The sequence below is a fragment of the Dermacentor albipictus genome, chromosome 3 (assembly GCF_038994185.2).
Source record: "Dermacentor albipictus isolate Rhodes 1998 colony chromosome 3, USDA_Dalb.pri_finalv2, whole genome shotgun sequence".
NCBI classification, from domain to species: Eukaryota; Metazoa; Arthropoda; class Arachnida; order Ixodida; family Ixodidae; genus Dermacentor; species Dermacentor albipictus.
The window spans coordinates 164,648,584-164,664,615 of NC_091823.1; the positions used below are offsets into that span (position 1 = coordinate 164,648,584).

General features: G+C 46.9%; 1 protein-coding gene across 1 annotated transcript in view; it reads right to left on the bottom strand.

The window, feature by feature from the left end:
* LOC135905158 (uncharacterized) overlaps nt 1-16,032 on the bottom strand; it is a 44,325-nt gene that overhangs the window by 17,916 nt on the left and 10,377 nt on the right. The window contains exon 2 of the mRNA XM_065436175.1: nt 3,632-3,803. Within this exon, the coding sequence (XP_065292247.1) occupies nt 3,632-3,793 (162 nt within the window). The 5' untranslated portion in view covers nt 3,794-3,803. The remainder of the gene's footprint in view (nt 1-3,631; nt 3,804-16,032) is intronic.

Genomic DNA, 16,032 nt, shown 5'->3' on the forward strand with positions numbered 1-16,032 from the left:
CCATCGCTCGACATGCTTTCTCACAACACAGCTCTGCACTGCTTTTCGATTTTCGTGATATGTTGCTACTAAATATTCCCATGACAGTGTTAAGGCATAAAAAAAGAACAAAAAAAAACATATGACAAGGTAGGCACACGTGCTTGTGAGCCGACTCCTAATACCTCTACCCATGTCTGTTTGTAAATGTGTGTGCATTTGCTTGCGTTTGTGTACATTTTTTAGTTCTCCCATTTTTTTATATTTGAGATTTTAATTTTCATGCTCGCATTTGTGTGCATGCATGTGAATGTCTGCCTGCTTCTGTGAGTCTCTGTGTTTCTTCTTGTTTCTGCCCTTTTATTTTATATTACGATTTATTGTTGTTGCAAGTTTTCTTTCAGCTACGTCTTTTTTCACAATTTCATTAATTCATCTCATTCAAAGCACCAAGTCCTGTGAACACCAGGGCTGGCCTGTTCTCTCTTGTCTACACCTTGTCTTCACAGTCATCTAGCTGTGTTTTCTGTTCTTGTTTCTTGTGTTGTTTCCACAATGTGATTAACCAACTTGCACATAAGAAATTTCCATCAGCTATGAAAACAGAAAAGTTTACAGATACATTTTGTTAACAGCGTCACATGGGTTGCACAGTAACTTCGCTTCTTACCCCTTTTCATATGTTTATGCATCAGTGCATGCGGCAGCTCGCCAGAAGTGCACATGAAAGTGTGTCATATTGCGAAACAGCACTTTCCTGTGTTGTTGCATTTTTCAGGCTTACAGACTTGGTAAACAGACGGTTTTTCGCTGCCCATCACATATGGTGTGACAAATTTTCAGCACGAATAACACTGTGCAGTGGGGTGTCACTTCCCATCTGACACTTTCATCATTACAAAGGCATTTTTCAGTGAATGGAGCTCAACAAAGCAGAGCACTGAGCGCTTCTGCAACTTTTAACATTTACTAGTGCACCAATTTTGTAGTTTGAATCTGGCCATTGCTTTGTCTATGGCTTGTGCAATGAACAAAGTGCTTCAATAAAACACATTCAACTGAGCATTTTTTTCGGTACAAAAAATGCTAGCAGAGTTATTCAAGGTTAATAATTGTGCTTGCATTCACGTTACTTGGCCAGTCAGATAAACAAATTAAACAATGGCTATGGCATGACTGCAATTTGAAGGGCGTAATGCAAACGGTGCCTTTCAAACGTGCCACTGACTACTGCTATGTCACCAAGGGGCCAGTCAAGCTCGACGGTGGCTGTCCAAATGAGTATTATGCACGTCAATAAGCTAATGATGCTTTATAATTGCTCTCTTATTCACATAACTTGCTTGAGCCAGATAAACAAAATAAACAATGCAACAACATGAATGTGCATTGGTGTGCAGGCTGCTAACAGCGGCTGTCAATTTCGCATTGATTGCTGCTTTTTCACCATAGGGCCTGTCAAGCTGTACAGTGGGTGCCCGAATGAGCATTTTGTGTCCCACATAGTTATTCAGGGTTATTAATTGTGTTTGCATTCAGATTTGCCAGCATTTAAGCATGTTTCCATGCCAGTACTTAAACTGAGCATGATCTGTGCAGGACGTTGCTTTTTCAGAATTGAGCTTCTGGTAAAAGAAATATGCCACCAAATTAACTGCTCATTTATTTGACAGGTCACGGGAGGATGGTTGGCTGCTGCGAACCCACCGGTAAAGTTTTGGTAGCCCTAATAACGGCTATTCTTTCATCGATAAGCTGTTATGGTTCGTCGAGTGGCTCAATGCCAGACAGGTTGCAGTCAGAGTCGCTTTCTTCAGCGTCTTCACCCAGCTGTGTGACGATCGGTTGGATGTGGTCACTCTCACATGTGTCAAGTCCTAACTTTGCCTCCAGGTCCATCATGTCATGAATGTTCTTCCTCCAGCCTTCCACCTTTACATGCTTGATTTTTCCCCTCAAGGCATCTCCGACCGTGGACAGGTTGAAGTCTCTGTTTCCGCAGTGATGCCATTTTTTACTTTTGCCCACACGAGCTCGATGGGAATAAACTTGCAGTGGTACAACAGGAGCCCCAGTGCAATCAAACCGGCCCTTTCAGCTGCGCTATCTACAATGTAGCTCAGAAAGTGTGATGCCACCACCTCAGGCAGCTGCTTTTTCGCCATCCTTTCACTGTAGGCAATGTTCTTGCTTTTGAACCACTCCTGTGGGTTTTTTTTTTTGTTCTTCTAGGCTGTCGTCTGCAATTTCTCTTCTCGCCGGATATGGTAAGGTGTATTGTCCAAAACAATGATGCTACCAGCTGGCACAACTTCTGCAGAACGTCACTGAACCATCCCTCGAAGCGATTGCCATCCATTTCTTCGTGGTAGTTGCCTGGTTTTGTGGCATCGGAATACATCCAAGCAGCCATCAACGAAGCCATCCTCACTGCCGATGTGCATCGCAATCAGACGATGGCTTTTCCCAGAAGGTAGTTTCAGACCCATCGACAGGCCATTTGCTTGAGCGTACAGGCATCTGCGCTTCTGCACCACGGTGTCTATCCACAGAATCGACCGAGTGCGCCCCACCGTCATCCATGTCTTGTGTAGGAAGATCTTTCAGCCTTCCGGCCGGTGGTGCTCCACATCACGAAGGTAGCGATTCCGCCATTCAGCGACGTCATCCCAGATGATAAACAGAGTTGCGGCTCCTCTTCTTGTGCTTATGCAACGTGATAAGTGACACCTATAAACAAGAGTCATCAAAAACAAAGCTTTTTGTTGGAATTTAGCGTTCGTCTGTCATCTCTTCCTTGCTGTCGTCGTGTATATTTGCGCTGCAATTTACCACTATGCCACAACAACAAGCCCAAACAGCCACATTACCAAACCTTGGGTCACACATGCCTCGTGCATAACAAGTCTCTGCAGCATCAATATGGTGGATCACTACTTCAATGTTTCATTGCTTCAATAGTTATCGCATTAACATGGACATTCATCAGGAGGTGGGTTCTGCCAAAATTTTTTTCTGATGGGTGCACACCACCGAGTTTGCATGCAGGACATCACATGGCATACCTCGCTTTTGCTTTAGCCGCATGTCCCTGGGCCACATCCTCAAATGAATTATCTATTTCAGTTTCTGTTCTTAAGATCCTTTCTCGTTAGTTTCAGGCATGGCTCAGTAGCCACCGCACCAGAATAACTGCTGGGATTACCCATCAGTGCAACAGACAATAAGAATAGAAAATGAAATGGAGCATTCCAAAATGCAGGCTCTAGTTACGTCAAACCTATTTAGACAGAAAAATAAGATGCATGCATATTATTACAATAGTAAAAAAAATTGTTATGCTAGTTTACCCATACAACATACTGCACACTACAGCACACATTACAAATGTTTGGGCACTCTAATGCTACCTAAAAATCATTTTGTTCTTCAATTTAGTTACTCCAAGGAGTTTAAATCTGCAAAAGAAAAAATGAGTGCATGCGTGTGTGCATGTGAGTGCATGCGTGTGTGTGTGCCTGTGTGTATGTGTGCATGTGTGTGTGTGCACGTGTGTGAACATACCTGACGAATTCTGCAACTTGTCACCGGTGGTGACTAAACTTGCCCACACAGCCAAGTTAAGCACCCATGGCCCTACGAGACTTCTTACCACATTGCAATGCAGGGGCAGCCGTATGCGGGTGCAAGTGAATGGGGAGCGAAGTGACCGCAGCTCTTTGACGAGGTCTTCACGTCCAGGCAGCTTCGGGTGGAGTGGGGAGAGATGGGCTGCATACGCTGGGATGGTGTTCCACTCGCTGGAGACTGCCATGATGCTGCTGCTGCAGTGGACCAAAAGACACACGGGAGCTTAGGAGCGGACATTCCCAGCATACTATTATAGCAAGGGTGCCTCTGAAGTTCGCAATTATTCAAATCACAGAAAACATGCTTAACGATACACAAGGCAATTTGGATAACATTTTTTACCAAACTAAATTCTGTAGTTTTATGTGCCAAAACCACGATACGATTATGAGGCATGCCGTAGCGGCGAGCTCCAGATTAACTTTGATACCTGGGGGTTCCTTAAATTGCACCCATCGAAATAGACTTCCATTTCAGCCACCACATTGGGTAGATTGCATTTAAAAAAAAAAAAAAACTTGTGATGAATGCTCCAGCATGTAAAAGTGAACCTTGTGTTGAATGACTCACCGTGAAAAAGGGACCTGTACAAATTCCAAATACAAATGTGTTTTTGGCATTATTTGGAAACCTATATAATAGTACAGTTGACATACATTTAATTCGATCAAGATGGAGCCAACAAAATTGACAGAATTATATGAAAAGTCAAACTAAACCAAATGGAGCAAAAAAGAATGTTCAAACACAATGCTTCATATAGAAATATTATTTACCCCATTCTAACGCAACGCTAAATGAAATATGCATGTTTCAAAGTGTTTATCGTTTCATAATGAAGTGTGCATCAAAATTTGATGTGTATCAGATTTTAGAATGTACTGTATTTACTCACATAATGATCGCACCTTTTTGTCAACAAAATTGACGCAAATTGAGGGGTGCGATCATTACGCGGATTAAGTTTCCCACGAAAAGAAAAAAATTTCATCCCTCATTTGCTGTGGGATGACAAGAGGTCAACAAATAGGTGGCTGCCGCTGTATATAGTGCGGGACACCAAAAAAAAATGGCGGCCGGCGGAGCAAGCCGAACGCGACGAATGTGTTTTTTTCTCGTGAGTACATTACAGGCATTGAAACAGTTTCTTCAGTATCAGTAATGAATAATATCGTTAATATCGGCAAGTTTGTGGCAATAACGTAGCCATGGTCCACTTTGAGAGGACAGAAACAGATGTGTGCACTTAGCTACCAGTGACATAGAAAAACATTGCAGGCATACTGCGGAAATTGCGGCATTTCTCTTCACTACTATCCTAATACAGCACATTTCCACTAAGGGTGGGCGAATATCTTAGCTGTGTTACAAGCGTCGGCGTATGAATAGGGTACACTTCTAATGCATCAGTGTAAACATGGCTACTATCGCTGTCGCTTGCGATTTGTTGCGTGCCCATGAGTGCAGAAGAAAAGAATCGAAACACGCCTTTGTTGTTGTTGCTGTTGACCACAATAATTATAAAGCCTACACATAATAAAGGCAAGTTTGGCTGCAGCTTTTTTTTGTCATGGAAGTGCAGAAAAGTGATGAAGGGAATGAAATGGGGGCATCTGCTTAAGAATGTTTGGTGCATGCAGACCACTTGGTTTGTCTTGAAGAGTCGTTCGCACAGCATTCGACAGATGGTAAGCACAATCATGATTAGCTAGGCTTGGCACATGACACATCGCTGTGGCAAGTTCGGGGTGCGATCATTACATGGAAAATAAAAAAAATCGAATTTTGACAACAAAATTCAGGGGTGCGATCATTACGCGAGTGCAATAATTATGAGAGTAATTACAGTATTTACAATGACCCCAATTCTAACAATCACAAATAACATGAAAGATGTACTGCTTACCTTCACGAAATTAAAATTTTTATACTTAATGTTTGTCAGAATCATTCTTGAACAGCCTTTTATTGTTGTGTGTTGACTACAACATGTAGTCCACAAGACTCGACAACTAGCGTAAATAAGATGATGGCATGTGCCTAGACTCAACACTTTGCCAGTTCATCCTGCGAAACATGCAAGTCTCTAGAGCATTGAAACATGTGATGTGACTTTGCTGTCACTACCGTATGTAAAATAACTTGTAGTTTCAATGAGCCCTTATAACTGAAGCCTAAAAGAAGCCTTGCGTCATCGTCATCATTTTACCTGAAAACTTGTTCTGCCACCATGTTGTGATGGTTATGGCGATGACGCTGCCTTCGACAATAGGCTGTTGCTAATGCCGTGAACATAATTCTGGTTTTGCATGCAACTGTAATGTGCAGGCCAGTTGGAAAAAAGGCGCAGATTAGAATCGGGAATAAAGAGCATGCACACATTCATTGATAGCTGCCATTTTCATTTTGGAACCTGTCGAACGTAGGCTGACAATCATAATTTTCAGCGGGAGGTATTGTGTATTTAGTGCACTCGCAGTGCGCTAACTGCTGTTAAGACAGAGGCTGCTGATATTCGGGTCACAATTAGAATTACCAGTGGAATCAATATCACAGTTGGGCGATACGTGCTGACAAACTAAATTCGAAGTACAAGTGAAGGCCAATTTCAGGATCACAATCCAACAATTTTGAGCCCGCAGAAATACCGCCAGAAGGAACCTTTTCGAGATAGAATTAACCAAAAATATTGATTAATGAATAAAGTCGAGTTGAAGTAACAAAATTCTATTTTAAATCTTTAAATGATCACGCTGATTAAGCAGCATTACGCAGAAAATATTAGTGTGGCAGACGGCACAAGCAACCAAGCAACCGTGTGTAGATCCCAAAATCACAAGAATTCTGCAATTGTAGACCAGAGGCTAGCAAACTATGACTCTTTAAGCAATACGCACTCCTCTGTAGAACCAGCATTTATATGGCTGCAACAATGAAACTGTGTCAAGGCCATATGAATGGCCCCCTACAGTAGGAAGTCAAATCAAAGTCAGTGCACCTGTAAAGGGCGAGTGGAGGAATTACTGAAACTTTCCAGGATGCATAAATGAGGTGTAAACACAAGTCACATTTAAATGCGAGAGAGCAAAACACGACACCATATTGTGAGTCAGACTGTGAAGGTTCCATTGTTTTCAACACCTGCCCCATCATGGGCAAAAGGGAAACATGCCAAGGTGCAACACCATGGGACAATTGTACCGGGCATCTCTCTGCACTGCGTGCAAATGGCATTACATTAGCAGTGGCTGCCACATCTGACAGTTTGTAATGATCTTGCTGCAGCCGTGTCCCTAAACGTGGCTAGTGAAAATCTGCAGGCTTTCAACTGTGCGTTGCTCAATTATGTTTGCTCAAAAGCACTGCAACTACGTGCTTCCCACACTGCACTCGTTTGTACAAAATGGCAGAACCTCTGCAGGGATGGCCTGTTGTACAAGCTTTGTAAACATGCTGCCAAACACGCAGCCTGTAAACACAGTCATTTGCAGAGGCCTGCAATTGCAGATGCAAATTATATAGCACCACTGCATGGCAACAAAAACTGCCCAACTGGAAGGCCTGCTTCTAACAGGTTTATGGTAAGCAACGGTAAATAGGGAGTGTTCTACATATGAAAAGTAGCGAGATGCCGGAAAGCACAACAAAGGATCTGCCTGCTGGCTCATGGCATCGGCTTCACCATATCAGCTGCTGTGCTGTGATCACTACATTGCAAATAGTCCCCTGTGAATATATTTTAGAGCACAGCTCTTAGGTGCCCATGCCTGCAGCGAATGTTGTTATTGTCCCTCATAACAGAGCGAACAAGCACAGCAAAGGATGCAAGCAAACGCAGAGCACAGCGGGAGATGAAAGACTGTAAGAGCAAACAAGGCTCGAGGAGGAAAGCAGTGGAGGAAGGTGCAGCTGAACTAAGAGGCAGAAAGCAAAATGTGGCATGTACACATTGGAAACGTGTCCATGCCAGCCAACACATTAAGAAATGAATACACGTATAGAACTGCGCCCAAATATCCCATCAGGGAGTATCAAAAACATTGGTAAATTTATTTCTTACCTACATTTCTTCATGTGCCATTACTGATCATTAGGTTGTGTACATGGAAAGTACTTGCAACTGAGGCTTGAGTGCCTTGGGCAACAATTAACTAATAGTAGGCCTACAGCCTAGCGCTCTCAGACCTACTGTATATATTTACTTGTAAACTGCTTTCTGGTACGAACCCAATAAACTTAATTCTGATCCTGCTACATTTTCCAACCACCTACAGAGAATGTTATACAAGACAAATAAAATACTGTGTGACCACAAGACAAAATGAGCATGAAAGGACATTCTCGAGAAACTGCCTAAATATATGTTGGCAAAGAGTGTGGCTGCAGTTCTTGGTTTGACAAAGTGATTTCACGCCATCAAAAAAGTAAATATGCATAGCTTCTTGATGAGGCATGACACGTTAAAAACAATGGGTGCATGTATTTCAGGGAACCATCAATTGTCCTGCATGACCAAAATGTTATGCAACTAAATGCCTGATAATGCAACCCATGCATTTATTTATATTTGTCTGCATCGAGCTCACTCTACACGTCTTTTTGGACATGTACATTTGCCACAGCTCAGAAATAAAATTTAATTGCGGGTCAGCAATCACAGTGCCTTCTCTCTCTCTCTTGTGATTCTACCATACCATTCATACTCACTAGACAATGCCTTCACAGGCCTTAGAGTGTTAGTGAGTAAGTAGGCACAAGTATGCGCAGGAGTGAGTGCCGGTGAATTGGAGAGGACAAGAGTATGAACAGGAGTGAGTGCCAGTTGACGTGAGCACGAGCCAATGTCATTACTGATGATTTTGAGTAGATGAAGGTATGAATGTGGGCGAGTGCTGGTGAGTAGGAGTTGACGCAAGTATGAGCATGAGTGGATGTTGGTAAGAGTTAATGGACATGATTGAATGGAGGTAGGTGTTGGTGAGTATAAGCCACCATGAGCTGGAATGTCAGTGACTGCTCACGCCCACTTACAGTGTGTGAGTGGAAATGGGTGCGAGTGAGTACATATAGCTTGAGAACACCTTGGCAAGTCAGTACAAGTAAGTACTCACTTTTTCTGTCAACCTATGGATTCTCCGCTTTTATATTTTTTTGACTAAGGCTTAGGAGGGGCCAGGTTGGTATTCTATAATTTTACAACTTTGAGCACAAGAACAAGACCAACTACAGTGACTGTCTGGGGCTGTCCTCCTTTTTCTCCCTTGTTCTCGCCACCTTAAGCCTAGCCTAGAGAAGCAAAGCTAAAGTTTGATGCCTAAACTTTTTGTCATCCAAGTGTGAACCAATTCATCAAAGAGTTCCAGCGGCAAAATTCTGCTGGTTACGAGGTAAGGGGAGACCCTACTCTATGTATCAAGCAAAGCAAAAAAAAAAAATATCTACAGCAATTGACTGGGCCCTTAAAAAATTGTTCACTGCTTTCTTTGTAAAACTAACATTATATTGGCACAATCAGCATTCGATAAATTTACAAGTGAACCAATATAGAAATTTCCAGCAACCCCAACATAGACGTAGTGAGGTTCGGGGGAATGGATCAAAATACCCAAGAAGTAATACAATGAACAAAACGAGAACATGGTAAAAGTGGAAAAAAAATTAAATTATGGGGTTTTACATGCCAAAATCACTTTCTGATTATGAGGCACGCCATAGTGGGGGACTCCGAAAATTTCGACCACCTGGGGTTCTTTAACGTGCACCTAAATCTAAGTACACGGGTGTTTTCGCATTTCGCCCCCATCGAAATGCGGCCGCCGTGGCCGGGATTCGATCCCGCGACCTCATGCTCAGCAGCCTAACACCATAGCCACTGAGCAACCACGGCGATTGGTAAAAGTGGGAGCCAACATATTGTTACGTAGGAAGACACCGACGAAAAGCTATTTACAAGTATATTTACAAGGCAATACGCCGCAGTTGACCAAGAGGCAACAGCCCGCGCTAGCTTCCAATCGTCGTCTTTGTCTTCTTCCTGCGCGGCTCTTCGTCAGTGGGAATACGACCCCGTAGCATTACCCCCGGCGGCAAAAGCGCCGTCCCGGAGCGACTAAAGGCTGGACTCTGAAGCAGTGTAGTAGCTCTTGAGCCTACTGACATGCACGACATCACTGGACGCCAGAGTAGATGACGAGGTTGAGCTCACAGGAGCAATTTCATAAGTCACAGGCGTCACCTGGCGAAGCACGCGGTAGGGCCCTGTGTATCGCGAAAGGAGCTTTTCGGAAAGTCCAACGTGACGACAGGGCGACCACAGGAGCACGAGTGCACCAGGCGAAAACTGTACGTCACGGTGGCGGGCATTGTACCGACGTTGCTGCGTGGTTTGCGAGTCCGTCAGTCGAGCACGGGCAAGCTGGCGTGCATGATCGGCGAGGGCGATGGCGTCGCGCGCATACTCGGTTGTTGAGGTCGCAGCAGGAGGAAGTACCGTGTCAAGGGGCAAGGTCGGTTCGCGACCGTAGAGTAGATAAAATGGAGAAAATCCGGCGGTGTCGTGCCGGGAAGAATTGTAAGCAAAGGTGACGTAAGGAAGGGCAACGTCCCAGTCGTGGTGGTCCTTCGAAACGTACTTGGACAGCATGTCGGTAAGGGTACGGTTTAAGCGCTCAGTCAGGCCATTGGTTTGAGGATGGTATGAGGTAGTCAGCTTGTGTTGAATAGAGCAGGAACGCACAATGTCGGCGATAACTTTCGAGAGGAAGTTACGACCACGGTCAGTAAGCAGCTGTCGCGGGGCGCCATGCACTAAGATAATGTCACGCAAGAGAAAGTCCGCGACGTCAGTGGCGCAACTGGTAGGTAGAGCCCGTGTGATAGCGTATCGGGCGGCGTAATCAGTTGCGACGGCTACCCATTTGTTCTCAGAGGATGACGTGGGAAAGGGACCGAGGAGGTCTAATCCAACACGAAAAAACGGTTCCACAGGGACGGCGATCGGCTGGAGATGACCGGAAGGTAGCACCTGGGGCGTTTTCCGACGCTGGCAGGGATCACAGGCAGCAACATAGCGTCGGACGGAGCGAGCAAGACCAGGCCAATAGAAGCGGCGGCGGACGCGGTCGTACGTGCGGGTTACGCCAAGATGTCCTGCAGTGGGTGCGTCATGCATCTGAAAGAGCACAGTCTGTCGTAGATGTTGTGGCACGACAAGAAGATCAGGGCCGTCAGGGAGGAAGCTCCTTCGGTACAGAATGCCGCCCTGGAGGACATATCGGCGAACGGATGCGTCGGTAGGTGCAGAGCGCAGACGCTCGATGAGTACTCGCAGCGATAGGTCTCAGTACTGCTCATCGGCGATGTTAGCAAAGGCAGACACAGAGAAAATGCCGTCGGCGGTACTACTGTCGGCGTCGTCAGGCTCGTCTACCGGGTAGCGAGACAGGCAGTCAGCGTCCTTGTGTAGTCAGCCAGATTTGTAGGTGACAGAGAACGAATATTCTTGGAGGCGTAAGGCCCAGCGACCAAGTCTTCCTGAAGGGTCTTTCAATGAGCATAACCAACAAAGCGCGTGATGGTCTGTGATAACAGAAAAGGGTCGGCCATATAAGTATGGGCGGAACTTCGCAACCGCCCAAACTAGGGCCAGACACTCACGCTCAGTGATCGAATAGTTGCGCTCCGCGGGCGAGAGGAGCCTGCTGGCGTAAGCGATAACACGGTCGTGGCCACGCTGGCGTTGTGCCAGTACTGCGCCAATTCCGTGACCGCTGGCATCAGTACGGACTTCGGTAGGCGCAGAAGGATCGAAGTGGGCCAGAACGGGGGGCGTTGTGAGAAGATCGATGAGAAGCGAGAACGCAGAGGCCTCGTTATCGCCCCACTGGAAAGGGGCGTCTTTTTTCAAAAGCTCGGTTAGTGGTCGTGCTATGGCCACGAAATGTTGGACGAAACGGCGGAAGTACGAGCAAAGGCCGATGAAGCTGCGCACATCCTCGACACACTTCGGAACAGGGAAGTGCGTAACAGCATGGATCTTGCCTGGGTCCGGTTGCACTCCGTTCGCGTCAACGAGATGTCCAAGGACGGTAATCTGGCGACGGCCGAATTGGCACTTCGATGCGTTGAGTTGCAGACCGGCTCGCCGAAAAACGTCCAGGACTGCTGAGAGGCGCTCGAGGTGCGTAGCGAATGTTGGGGAGAATACGATAACGTCGTCCAAGTAGCACAGGCACGTGGACCATTTGAAACCGTGAAGAAGGGAGTCCATCATGCGTTCAAAAGTGGCAGGAGCGTTACATAGGCCGAACGGCATCACCTTGAATTGATAAAGACCATCGGGTGTTACAAAGGCAGTCTTCTCGCGGTCGAGATCGTCCACGGCAATCTGCCAATAGCCGGAGCGAAGGTCAATAGAGGAGAAATAGCGAGCACCGTGGAGGCAGTCAAGGGCGTCATCAATCCGAGGTAGGGGATACACGTCCTTTTTGGTAACCCTGTTAAGGTGCCGATAATCCACGCAAAAGCGCCATGAGCCATCCTTCTTTTTTTACCAGCACAACCGGTGACGCCCATAGACTACATGACGGTTCAGTAATGTTCTTGGCAAGCATTTTGCGAACTTCGGTGTGAATCACTTGACGCTCAGCCGGTGATACTCGACACGGGCGGCGATGAATAGGAGGGACATCTCCGGTATTAATGCGATGTTTAACAGCTGTTGTTTGGGCCAAAGGACGATCGTTAAAGTCAAAAATATCTTGGTAGGAAATCAGAACGCGGTAGAGCGCACGAGCGTGCTCGGACGGCATGTCGGGTGCAATCATTTTCTGTAAGTTGGCGATGGTACAAGTCGCCGACTGCGATGGTAGAGGAGGATCGGTTGAATTGTCGTCTATTGAAATCGATGCTACAGAGTGATCCTCGAATGAGCAAAGTTGGGCCAGAGACATCCCGCGTGGCAGCACTTGTGTCGTCAAGGCAAAATTGACCACTGGCAGGCAGACGCAATTCGCCGTAATAGATAAAATAGTATGAGGTAGTGTGATCCCGTGTGTAAGGAGGACGTCTTGCATAGGAGCCGCGATGTAGTGACCGTCGGGCAGTGGTGGGGATGACACGAAGTCAACGTAAGTCAGTGCCGAAGGTGGCAAGCGAACGAAGTCGACGGAACTGAGGCGAGGAAGGTGTTCTTCAGCGGGATCCAGAACAGGCAGGTCGAGGCGGAGAGTACTGGCGGAGCAATCGATGAGAGCAGAATGTGCGGAGAGGAAGTCGAGGCCAAGGATGATGTCGTGGGGACAGTGAGCGATGACTGTGAATAGCACGGTAGTGGAGCGATCGGCGAAGTCGACGCGGGCGGCACACATACCAATAACGGGGGCTGTTCCGCCATCGGCGACACGGACAACAGGCGTCGTGGCGGGCGTGATTATTTTCCTCAGCCGGTTACGAAGATCCGCGCTCATTACCGACAAATGCGCCCCAGTGTCTATGAGAGCTGATACAGGAACACCGTCGACGTGCATGTCAAGAAGGTTCAGATGGGTGGGCAACGTCAGGAGAGGATTTGGCGGCGTAGGGAGCAATGCAGCGTCACCTCGAGGCGCTGCATCGTCTAGTTTTCCGGCTGGGAGCGGCGTCCGAAGGGAGTCGGCGAATAGGAACGACGGGGCTGGGGAGAGCGAGATTGTCGTCGTTGGGGCGAAGGCGAACGAGAATAGGGGCGGTTCGGCGCAGGAGAATCGGTGGCGGCATTATCTGGGCGGGCAGCATAGGGACGAGAAAGGCCACCTGGGGGGCGAGAGTAGGCAGTATATGTAGACTGGTTCATGGAACTCCAGCGACTGCGGCAGTGCCGAGAAATGTGCCCAATTCGGTGGCAGTGAAAACAAATTGGCTTGTCGTCTGCAGTGCGCCATTCAGAGGGGTTGCGGAAACGTGGTGGGTAAGAAGGTGCGGGACGGGGTGGAATCGAAGATGCCGGGTGGGGATCAGGGCGATGGGCCGAGCAGATGGTGTGAATACCCATGTTGGCGAACTCCTGGCGGACAACTGCCTGGATCAGGGAAACAGTGACTGCAGGTGCATTGGAGGGGCTGGAGTCGAACGCAGCCGGATAGGCGGCCTCGATCTCACGCCGGACAATCCGGGTAACATCGCCAGTGTTGTTGGGACGAGGAGCGTCGGCACAGGAAGATGTCGCTGAGGTGTTGGGCAGACGGGCAAACTGTTGGTCGATACGTCGGCTTTTAGCGAATTCCAGGCGGCGGCACTCTTTTATAACTGCATCCACCGTCGCGACGTTGTTAAACACGAGCAAGTTGAAGGTGTCATCGGCAATGCCCTTGAGGATGTGGGAGACCTTGTCGGACTCAGTCATGTGTGCATCAACTTTGCGGCATAGAGCCAAGACGTCCTGAATGTACGTGATGTAGGGCTCCGTTGACGTCTGCACACGACCGGAAAGCGCCTTCTGCGCGGCAAGTTGGTGACCGTAGGGGTTGCTGAACAAGTCTCGAAGCTTTTGCTTAAGTGAATCCCAACTGGTCAGCTCATCTTCGTGCGTCCGATACCAAACTCGAGGGGTGCCACCGAGGTAAAAGACGACGTTGGCGAGCATGATAGTTGGGTCCCACCGGTTATTGCGGCTGACGTGTTCATAAAGACTGATCCAGTCCTCGACGTCTTCCCCATCTTTTGCCGAGAATACGCCAGGATCACGGGGAGCGGAGAGGGTGATGTAGGTCGTCGAAGTGGCAGCAGGTGGCGGAGCCGGTGGAGTCGGGTTTGCGTCGCCGGGAGCCATGAAGGTAGGCTCGACGGACCGTCCACTGCGAAGCTCCGTGACGAGGTACAGGGAACGTCCACCTCCACCAAATATGTTACGTAGGAAGACACCGACGAAAAGCTATTTACAAGTATATTTACAAGGCAATACGCCGCAGTTGACCAAGAGGCAACAGCCCGCGCTAGCTTCCAATCGTCGTCTTTGTCTTCTTCCTGCGCGGCTCTTCGTCAGTGGGAATACGACCCCGTAGCAATATGATAACTAAATCATACCATTTATACTCACTAGACAATGCCTTTACAGGTCTTAGAGTGTCAGTGAGTAAGTAGGCACAAGTATGTGCAGGAGTGAGTGCACAAGTATGTGAACCCTACCTTTAGAAGGTAGGGTTCACACCTTGTGCACCATGTGAACCTTGTGCACCATGTGTATGTGTTCACACCATGTGAACCCTGCCTTTAGAAGAACCCCACCTATATGTATTTTCCTCCACAAAATACATACAGGTAGGGTTCTTCTAAGGGGGGGGGGGGGGCGAGTACAATGATTATATCCACCACCTAAATGACCTTAAAGCAATGCTAGCAGAAAGATACTATCCACAAGTTCCTCTCAGCAGAGCTTATCCTGTCACATCAAGATTGGAGAGGCAGTCAGAATTAGCTAAGAAACAGATTGCACCAGAATTTGAGAGACCACCAGCCTTTATAAAAAAATACTCTAATGCCCTCCCTAACATAAACAACATCCTATGAAAATGCTACCCAATACTATCAAGTAACAAGCGTCTGAGCGAGGCATTTCCGGTGGTACCCAGGGTGACCCATCGCCGAAACAGGAACTTTAAAGACATGTTAGTGCACGCAAAAGTCAGCCAACAGCATTCCCCTGTAATAAAAGCATGTTGTTGCTCCTGGTGCAAAACCTGCAGGCAGCTTCAAAGGGACATTAATATTAAAATCACCGTAGATAGTTATACACACAAAGTGAAAACTAGGTTTACTTACACTAGATTCGATGTGATTTAATAATAATAATATGTGGGGTTTTACGTGCCAAAACCACTTTCTGATTATGAGGCACGCCGTAGTGGAGGACTCCAGAAATTTTGACCACCTGGGGTTCTTTAACGTGCACCTAAATCTAAGCACACGGGTGGGTGTTTTTGCATTTCGCCTCCATCGAAATGCGGCCGCCGTTGCCGGGATTCGATCCCGCGACCTCGTGCTCAGCAGCCCAACACCATAGCCACTGAGCAACCACGGCAGGTGATGTGATCTATATGTTCGAATGTTCATTCTGTATGAAACAATATCTCAGTGAAACGGGACAATCAATCAACGTCAGGTTAAGTGAATATTGCGTGGACACAGCTAAGGAGCTCCCCAAAGTCCTCGCCGAGCATTTCAGCCAACTAGGTCATAACTTTGATGAACTTAAACTCTACATCCTACAGTGAAATTTCCATTCTGCACAAGTAAGAAAATACAGAGAATTATATTTCATCACAAGTTCAAGTCATTGCAACCAAGAGGCATAAACGTTTCAAAGGGAGCTTTAGAATCTATTTGCTATGCTAAATTCAAACTATAGGCAAGAGCACTTAGTTATTTTTCATTAGGTTACTTAGTATC